Here is a 10,006-nt window from a genome sequence, read left to right as displayed (position 1 = left end):
GTCAAAAGGCCAAAGAAAAGTGGGAATGACGCGTCTGTGATAACGTGCATCATGTGGTTCTCGATCAACTACTGAGTCAATAATTAGTCAAGGTAACCGTGTATCATGTGGTCCTCGATCAACCAGTGAATGACGCGTCTGTGATGACGATATCTGACATATAGTGACTTATTCACAGTGAATGACCCGTCCTAAGTGTGTTTATATCTCCAGAGCAGCAGGGGCAGCCTCATCACCAACACACAGTTAGCATATGCGTCTCCTGGCCTTCCAGATCATGCCTCTGGCGCTGCTTCTTTCCTTACTACTCCTTTCCTACTGTGCAAATTCGACGACGGTGGCACAAGCGCAACTAGATAGGGAAGCAGAAGCCCTCCTCCGATGGAAATCCAGCTGCGACTCCGCCAGGCCATCAGGCTGCCTCAAGTCATGGAGCAAGCGCACCAACCCTTGCACCTGGACTGGCATCGTCTGCAGCATCACGGTGCCTCGTGGCTGGCGTGACGACGACGATGCCGCTGTCGTCCCAGTCTTGTCCAGCATCTCCCTTCCCATGTGTAACCTATCTGGCCGGTTAGATGGGCTGGACTTTGTGTCCTTGCCTCGTCTTGCCCATCTCGACCTCAACGACAACAACCTCTCAGGGCTAATCCCGCCAAGCATCGGTACGCTTGGTGAGCTCACTTTATTGGATCTCTCAAGCAATTCCCTGTCAGGACCGATCCCACCATCCATAGGTAATCTTACCGCACTCACTTTCCTGGATCTCTCACAGAATTATCAGTTCCTAAACGGCCACATTCCTTCTGCACTTGGCATGCTACACAATCTAAAGAAGCTTGATCTGTGCCGTAACAGCTTTTCTGGCCCAATACCTCCTAGTTTGGGAAATCTAACCACGTTGAATTTCCTAGGCCTTAGCTTCAACAGTTTATCGGGTGACATTCCACATGAACTAGGAATGCTGCATAGGTTGTCATTCCTACATCTGCTTGGAAATAGCATCAGTGGCTCCATTCCTGGAAGCTTTGGGAACCTAACAAGGCTAGAATTAATCGACCTTTCCAACAATCAAATACGTGGCTCCATCCCTTCCACCTTCTGGAATTTGAGATCTCTAAAAAAACTTGTGCTTGCCTCCAACAAGGTTAATGGACTGCTGCCACCAGAAATAGGATTTCTAGTTAATCTCACGCATCTGGATTTAAGCAGCAATCGATTTACAGGAAGCATTCCACCTCAGATAGGACAATGTCACCACCTGTTGCAGCTGCGGGTATCAGACAATTTACTGACAGGACCAATACCACAAGATCTTGGGGAGTGTACTGGCCTGTATGAGTTGGATCTCAGTAGAAATAATCTTAGTGGCACCATCCCGGTCACTCTTGTGCAGCTTTACCAACTACAGAGCCTGAATTTGTCATTCAACTGTTTGGGTGGCAAATTTGGGGGCACATCTGTCCCTTCAGCCTTAGTTTCTCTTGACCACAATATTGATATCTGTGGTGATCAACGGTATGGCTTAACACCCTGTGGAGCACAAGGGCTTGATGGAAACGACGAGGGGAAAAGACATAATAAACGCCTTATTTTGGCACTACTTCTTGCTTTTGGTCTCTTTGGCTTCATTTCTCTGGTAACAGGAAGCATTGCGGCCTTCTGTTGGAGGAGAAAAATTGCAGAATGCAGGACCAGAAGCAAGCCTAGAGACATGTTTTCCATATGCAATTTCAACGGAAAGATTGCATTCCAAGACATAGTTAATGCAACAGAAAACTTTGATGAAAAATATTGCATTGGTGTTGGAGGACACGGGTCTGTCTTCAGAGCTGAGCTTCAAGGAGGAAGTGTCTTCGCAGTCAAGCTGCTCCATGCAATGGAAGACGACTACACTGATGAAGGAACATTTCGTGCTGAGATTGACGTGTTAACAAAAACAAAGCATCGATGCATAGTGAAGCTGTATGGGTACTGTTCTCACTCTCAGTGCAGATTTCTTGTGTACGATCTCATTGAAAGGGGAAGTTTAGCATCAGTTCTTCATGAGGAACAGCTTGCCAGAGAGCTTGATTGGCCCAAAAGAGTTGGAATTGTGAGGGATGTAGCTCAAGCTCTATCATACTTGCACCATGACTGTGATGAACCCATTATACATCGTGACATCAAAAGTAGTAATATCTTATTAGACCGTGATTTTAAAGGTTATGTCTCAGATTTTGGCATGGCAAGGAAGTTGAAGCATATTTCCTCAAGTTCGAGTACTATCTTTGCAGGGACATGCGGCTATATGGCACCAGGTACATGGTTTTAATCCTTTAAAATTATTATAGTGCTACATGATTTACTGATGAGTATTAAAGGATATATCCTGATTTTGATTCTTCTATTTTTTTTTTGTCACAGAATTATCATCTACAATGTTATTAACAGAGAAGTGTGATGTATATAGCTTTGGTGTGGTTATCATGGAATTGGCAATGGGAAAGCATCCAGGAGATCTTCTGCTTCCATTCTTTTGCCAAACGCAGCAGCATACAAAGCTCAAAGATATCTTGGACAAGCGCATTGTACAGCCAAAAGGCAGTGAAGAAAAGGATATCATTCTGCTCCTTCTTGTTGCCTTTGGGTGTTTGCAAATCTGTCCAAAAGCCCGGCCAACAATGCAGCAGGTGTGCCAAGCACTAACAAACAGAAGCTGCCCAGCAGCCATCCTCAAGCCACTTCACGAAGTCAAGTTACAAGATTTGCATGATTTCTGCTACACCATACAGAATATATGATGGCCACTGTAATATCAAGTGTCAGGAATAATTTGGCCGCATTTGTTCTTGTTTCAAAAGTGACCAATACTAGACACATGTTGTATTGTATATACGCCGAAGGAAGTGAGTCTAACTTAACCGGTTGGGTAGAAGGTGTGGTCATACACGCAACCACCTAGGATTTGAATCTTCTTCAACTCAAATTTAGGTGTCTGTTTTTCTTCTCAATGAAAAATCAGGTAGTTCCTCCTAAGTTAGTCACCTTTTTGTATTATATGCTGAAACTTTTTTGTACCCATGAATCATGACAAACATTCAAACCAAAGTGCAAGTATATATAATAGAAATCCCCAATTCTGAACTTCGATAATTAACATTCACGGAAACTAATTTTTCTTCCTTAAATAAATCACTACGGGAACTGGTAATTTACCGAGTGTCGAATACTTTGCCGAGTGCCAAATATCGGGCACTCGGCAAAGACTCAGTTTGCCGAGTGCAGCCGTCGGCAAAATAAAACACTCGGCAAAGGCTATATTGTCAAGTGCCTAGTACTTGGCAAAATATAGGCACACGGCAAACCTTAATATGCCGAGTGTCAGGCCCTCGGCAAACTAGAGCACTCGGCAAATATTGTTAGAGGCATAACGGACCCAACGCCGTCAACTTTGCTGAGTGCCAGGCGTTAGGCACTCGGCAAATAATTAAGTTTGTCGAGTGCCACGGATTGGCACTAGGCAAATATTTTTTTTTTATTTTGGCCACCAATTTTTTTGGTAGCCCTACAACAGTACCAGGAACCACATATTCAAATTTTGCACATTTTGACTGATTTTTTCTATATTTCATTAGTTTATTCCATTTTGTTGATTTTTTCGAAAAATACGAGTTTGAACTGCAGGTGCATCGAATATTGGATTTGAATGATTCGAAAAATGACATTCATGTTTGTGAGTGTAAGTTTAGGCCAAATCCAGGAACTGACCTGAAATTTCTATCAACTTGCTCACGGGGCAACGCCACCAAATTGCGCGCGAGTTGTTTTTTATTTCCATAAAATGCAAACGAAATCGAAAAAACATGAAACTTGTGGAGATGCCGTGTTATCGTTTGCGTAGGCTGTGGTAAAAATTTGAGAAAGTTTCGAGCACGTTGTCACGTACCATGCTTACAAACCAGGACAACGTCGCAGGCACCAAGGCGGCGCGGATTAAGCAGGAGCACTGGGTAAGTCTTCATCGCACTACATTGGTCAATTTATTGTATTCATTGGTCGTTCTTAAAATAATGAAATGATACATGATGCATGTATGCAGGACTTCTTCAGGTGCGCCCCAGGGTACGAGGGCCGGGCGGAGCGAGTGCAGGACAAGGTCTGCAGGAACCAACTCTCAGACCTGTACCACGAGACGCGGCTCTAGTGCATCATCAACTACAACGGGAATGTCCTTGGTGAGGTGGTGAGGAAGCAGGCGGCCAGGACCATGACGCTCACCAAGGAGCAGTACCTCCAGGTTAGTACGAAACATTAATACTGATTCCTTCCATGAAGAATAGGTAGGCTTCATTTTATCTTTTGACATGTTATATACTTGATGGTCTGCAGATGTGTCCTGATTGGTGCGCCAAGGACAGAGCCTGCTGGGCGGCCATTGTCGACAGGTGGTGCTCGAATGAGTGGATGGAAAAGCACAACATCCATCGGGACTGCCTGTGGCAGAACCACCCGAAATAGCGTACTTACGGAGGCGCTCGTCTTCCACCAGACACTAAGCACCCCGAAAGCAACTACAACGAGCGGTATCCGTCGGGCACACCCCGAGGGAGAATCCGAAAGATCCACATTTTTCCCAAGGATCCAATAATGAAAACGAGTTACAACACAAGTCCATCTCATACATTAGAATTTCTTAAAAGTACATTATTACAATACCAAATACAGAGTGCGAAATGATAAACAACGGAATATTAAAAGATAACATCTAGCGATAAGATAACGAGGATTCCGTCTGAGCCCACCAGATGGATCCTCCACACAAGGAACTCCTCAAGCGTCACCTGCAACAGGGGTAAATAAACCCTGAGTACACAATGTACTCGCAAGACTTATCCGATCAGTGGGAATACTTTCCTGACTCCAAGGAATATGCTAGGCTTTATGGTTGCTGGTTCTCTTTAGCCAAAAGCAGAACTAATAGTGGGTCCTTATTGATACATTATTATCATTAGCCGTATTAAGTTTTTATCTAGTCAATCTATATAAGCACCTGTGCTACTTTCAAGAAAGAGTTGAGCAATCGTTACTGTTCCTTCTCCTTTTCCACTTCCAGTTCTTACTACGGTGCTAAACCGCAGACAAGCCATACCGGATAACCCGGCGATTCGCGAATCAATGTGCCCAGCTGGGTGCCCCGAAGACACACGCCCCGCTTGTACCCTAGGCACAAGCAGGACTAACCCACCACTCTCCTGTCCCGGGTGTCCAAGTCCCCGTCCAAACTTGGACTCCAAGCCCCTGCCTCTGAATCCCGGACTCAGTGTGGTGCAAGGACCTCCACCACCTCCTCTTCCCATCAGTCGGTCCGGAAAGAGCCAAATCCGCGACAAGAGAGCAGCAAGTCTTCCCTGCACCCATACCCAAGTATGTGCTCGGGACAATAGTCTGTGACTTGCCTAGAGTCATATGCAACGATCGGTCCTTAATCGACACAGACAAGGAAAAAGTGTAACCGGGCTATGCCCTGTTGGCCGCAGGACACAACCCCTCACACCCACCAGTACCAAATCCACATCCCTGTCCGATCACCATTTTTCCTTTCCATTATTTCATCATGATATCATAGTGTAATCACCTATTTGCGAGTAACGTCAGGTTACTCACGCTACCGACATCCTGAGCATAGCAGCTACTCGACCTGCACTAGTAGGACTCATGGTGGATATATCTATGCATGTAGTTTCCATAAAATGCCTGTAACATAAATGCATATCATATAAATATATTCAGTAATCATTTAAAAATAGGGGTTATGCACCGGGGCTTGCCTTGGGCAGGTGCCGGGTCAGCAAAGTTAGCACCAGCAGGCTCCTGGGCTCCCTCCTGTGCGAAGAGCTCCTCCTCGTACTCCTCGATCACCTCGTCGTACTCCGGCTCACCGACGGGTACGAAGTCTACCTGTTCGTGATCTACATGAAATGACGATGCAATGATTAACACTATGGCAACAGCAATTCTCAATGCAAAAGTACCCTTATTAAATTACTAAGTGAGGTTTACCCACTAAAGTGTAAGCTACATACCAGCACTACTAACAAGTATGAACGCGTCATATATTCTTGCGGTGACTATGGATATTCCAACTCCTAATGCCAGTTTACGATACATACCCTAAAGCAAGGATAATAACTACTCCATTAAGCGACTCGCTCTACGGCTACCTATTTTACAACAAGTATGTAAAGGTCTAAGGACCCTACCGTAACAATTTCAAAGCTAAAACTATTGTCGGTTTACCACAACAAATCCTGCAATTAAAGAGCGATATACCGCTAAGCTTTCTACGTTAATCTTATGAGCCTACCATCCTAACAGCTAATGGTGAACTAACTGTACTAACAGGTAGATGGCATTTTTGCGAACCTAACAAACTTGGTTTCACTATTTTTAGACAACCATGCAATTTACTACTAATTATCGAAGTTTAGCTTGAAACTAAATTGAATAAGCAGTAGCAAATTAGCTGGAAATAAGAAAATGAAACCTTACTCGCGGCCCACACGGTCCGACGCAGCCCAGCAGGCGGGCGTGGCCCAGCTCGGCGGGCGCGAACGCGGCGTAGGCCTAGCGCGGCAGTGCGGTCCAGCAGCGGGCGCGGCCCAGCAACGCGCGGCGCGCGGGCGTGGCCCAGCAATGGCGGACGTGCGCGCGACGTGGGCAGGCGCGAGCGGGCGGGCACGCGGGCGCGGCAGCGGCGGCAACAGCGGCAGCGGGCGCGAGCAGCGCGGCCCAGCCAGCGGCAGCGGCCCCCAGTGGCGTATTTCAACGTATTACGACTTTATTTTCCTACATGAAAAGCGGCCACAAACACGTGTGACGTAGGGGTGACGTCATGCTGATGTCAGCAAGCTAAGATGAACAGTAACGCACCGCCGGTCGCCTGCTCACTCTGCTCGGGCGAGGTTCCGCCGGCCACGAAGAAGACGCAAAACGGCGGTGGAGCTTTGAATGAAGTGGGCAATGCGATGAGCAGCTGGAGGAGAAGCTAGCAGTGATGGTGGATTGAAAATGGCAAGCTATGGTTGTGCGGCATGTCGTCTATGCAGACCACCTCAGTCTTATGGAGCAGGCGGAGCGACGAATCCAAAATTGGAGCACAGTGAGACGCTACGATCGGCGAGGTGATGTCAATCGAGCAGCTGGCTGTCTAGCGGAGCCGCAGACGTGATGAATTTCACTAAGGCGCTACGGTCACGGCGAATTGAAAACGAGAGGTCCCGTCGGTCATGGCGACAGCGGAGACAGTGGCGTTGGCACATCCACGGTCATTAACGCAGGGTACGCGTGCACATGACGACGGGGAACCGTGAGACGTGCCCAGGCGACTGTCCGCGCGGGTGCAGAGCTGATAGGACTCGTGCGTAGTGCACATGCGTGCGGTGGCAGGCAGCCGAGGCAACAGTGGTGACCGTGGCCAGTCCAGCATAGTTCGACATAGGTGACGTGCACGGTTTCGCGTCGAATTCCAATTCCGAGCTACCCGTTTCATTGTCGACTACTGAGTACGTACTACAAATTTTATTAAAGTTCACATACACGATCTACATCATTTTTATTCAATAAAAATTCGTTTAGAATACTAAACAATATAAAGCGACATGAAACTTAACATTTATTTCTCGTCTCGGATGAACGTTTCAAATGCCGTATATCGACTTATACTCCAAATCACACACATGTACAAACAAGCATGGGGCTAATGCAGTGTTTAAGCAAAAACATTACAATATAACACCGAGGGTGTTACACTGCCGCCTGTAGATGGGTGGTGTGCCACACCACCAAGGCAACTGCCACCTCGGCGCGTACGCCCAGACATGGGTAACGCTCTTTATATTTATTTCTTTATTCATTCGAATGCTCAATTCTCATTACTTGTAATCATCTTGGTGTTTTCCTTGCAGTCCCAGTCACATGGTGGCCAGGAGTGCAACGAGTTCATGGCGTACGCCCTGGCACAAAAGGGCAAGGCGACAGCCCCAGACCTCACCTACAACCCGGAGGACCCGCCCGAGGCGTACACTAACACGAGCGTCCACAGCAAGCTCAGCGAGTACTCCTCGGTGGCTCGCACGCGCCATGGGGAGGACTTCGATCCGGCCTCCCAGCCCTGGATGTGGACCTCGTGACGAGGCTTGGAGGAGGGAAGCAGCATGGCCGGTACTGGATGGCGGACAGCCAAGTTGACACGGCCTCTACTCCCACCCTCTCCCAGATTCGAGCAAGGAGCACGAGCTCATCCCTCCCTATACGACCTCGGCAGCAGAGTGCACAGCAGCAGGTGGCGGAACTCTGGGTTAGTCCTGTTTTATTCATCGTTCATTGCTTTTACATATATCTTGCCTTTGCATTGTTAAAACATTGCAGGTGAAATATTGCAGGCCCAGGTGCAGAGGCTAGAGGCCAGGCACTCGACCGAGCAGGCGGAGCAAGAGCGAAGGAGGGAGGCCGAGGAGAAGAGGCCGCAGGACCTTTACGCGTTCATGGCGAACCTTCAGGCCACGATGGGTATAGCCGTGCCACCTTCGCTCCTCGCTCCAGTGGTTCGTACTCCTGATCCTAGTCCGGTGAGTATGGTTGTTTATTGCTTTAGCTTGTGCGACCCTCCTGCAGAAACTCATGAATTCACTTTTCCTTTGCGCAGCCACCGTCCGCGGGTTCGAACCTGACTCCTCAAGGGCACTACTCGACGCATCCAAGTGAACCTGGCCCTTCTCCACAGTTCGGGTGGCCAGCTGGCCCTCCTCCACAGCCCGGGGGGGGGGCAGGTGGCCCTTCTTCACACTCCGGGTGGCAAGGGTGGCAGTAGGTACCTTGGATTGGTCTCTTTTCTTATGTTTCATGGACTTAGACTTGTGTTGGATCCTGTGATGGATATTGTGATGGTTGTGTTGGATGTGGATATTGTGATGGATGTGAATGTGATATACATTGTGATCTATATCGTGTATGTGATGGATATTGTGATGGATATTGCTATGGACGAGGCATTTATGTGATATATATTGTAATTCTAGGCATGTGATGGTTGTGAATATGTGATTTGTTTGTCTGTAAAGATGGGAAGCAAAAAAGCACTCGACAAAACTGGGCAAAACTGGCTCAGGTCCTAGATTTGCCGAGTGCTATAGTCATGGCACTCGGCAAAACTTGGCACTTTGCCGAGTGCCTCATCCAAAGCACTCGGCAAAACTGGGCACTTTGCCGAGTGCCTCGGTCCATAGCACTCGGCAAAACTGGGCACTTTGCCGAGTGCCGACGCCGTGGCACTCGGCAAAGAATTTTTTGGAAAAAAATAAAAAAAATATTTTGCCGAGTGCCCGACACGTCACCACTCGGCAAAGGGGACGTCACACGGGCGGTCTCCGTTAGGTCAACTTTTCTTTGCCGAGTGCTGACGTGGCACTCGGCAAAGGCTTTGCCGAGTGCCTGATATATTGCACTCGACAAAGAACCCTTTGCCGGCAAAGAACCCTTTGCCGACAAAAGCTATGCCGGCGGGTCTTTGCCGAGTGTAACACTCGGCAAACTCTTTGCCGAGTGCAAACTTGGGTTTGCCGAGTGTTTAGGGCACTCGGCAAAGAACCCGTGTCCAGTAGTGAATAGGTATTTTCTGCCATGTACTTGTGTTGTTGTATTAATCTTTTATATAGAGTTTCTAAAAAAATATATAATTTATATAGAGTAGTACAGAGTAGGTTCTCCCTAAAGGTATTCTGCGTCATACAAATAAATAGAAACAAGATTATTTGAGGCACGGCCGTGTAACAAACTGCAGATTTGTGCTATGTTATTGTTTGCCAAAAAAAAGGTGTGATGCTTGAATTCGTAAATATAGAATTATACCAATCATAAGTCGATTCTCAGCCCTCTCATTTTCTAAATTAATTTGTGTATATGATGTGTGTTGGACCATGCATGAATCATTCGGAGTCTAATGGGTTAATTGGATATTCATTTGAAT

The 10,006-nt window shown here is 47.2% G+C and overlaps 1 protein-coding gene across 1 annotated transcript; it reads left to right on the top strand.

Moving 5' to 3' along the window:
- Positions 1–247: 247 nt before the first annotated feature.
- LOC136513005 (MDIS1-interacting receptor like kinase 2-like) lies at positions 248–2,903 on the top strand. The gene is made up of 2 exons (XM_066507008.1): positions 248–2,300; positions 2,407–2,903. Exons 1-2 carry the CDS (start codon positions 254–256, stop codon positions 2,781–2,783), a joined length of 2,424 nt encoding a protein of 807 aa, XP_066363105.1. The 5' UTR covers positions 248–253; the 3' UTR covers positions 2,784–2,903.
- The last annotated feature ends 7,103 nt before the right edge of the window (positions 2,904–10,006 follow it).

Source organism: Miscanthus floridulus, chromosome 16 (assembly GCF_019320115.1).
Source record: "Miscanthus floridulus cultivar M001 chromosome 16, ASM1932011v1, whole genome shotgun sequence".
NCBI classification, from domain to species: domain Eukaryota; kingdom Viridiplantae; phylum Streptophyta; class Magnoliopsida; order Poales; family Poaceae; genus Miscanthus; species Miscanthus floridulus.
The sequence above is the reverse complement of the archived record's forward strand: the minus strand, read 5'-3'. Positions and strand labels throughout refer to the sequence as shown.

What these genes read in the sequence shown, in the direction of transcription:
- LOC136513005 (XM_066507008.1), top strand. Translation starts at nt 254, where the DNA reads ATGCGTCTCCTGGCCTTCCAGATCATGCCTCTGGCGCTGCTTCTTTCC. An exon ending in ATGCGGCTATATGGCACCAG is followed by an intron (nt 2,301 to 2,406) that starts GTACATGGTTTT and finishes TTTTTGTCACAG; the next exon opens with AATTATCATCTACAATGTTA.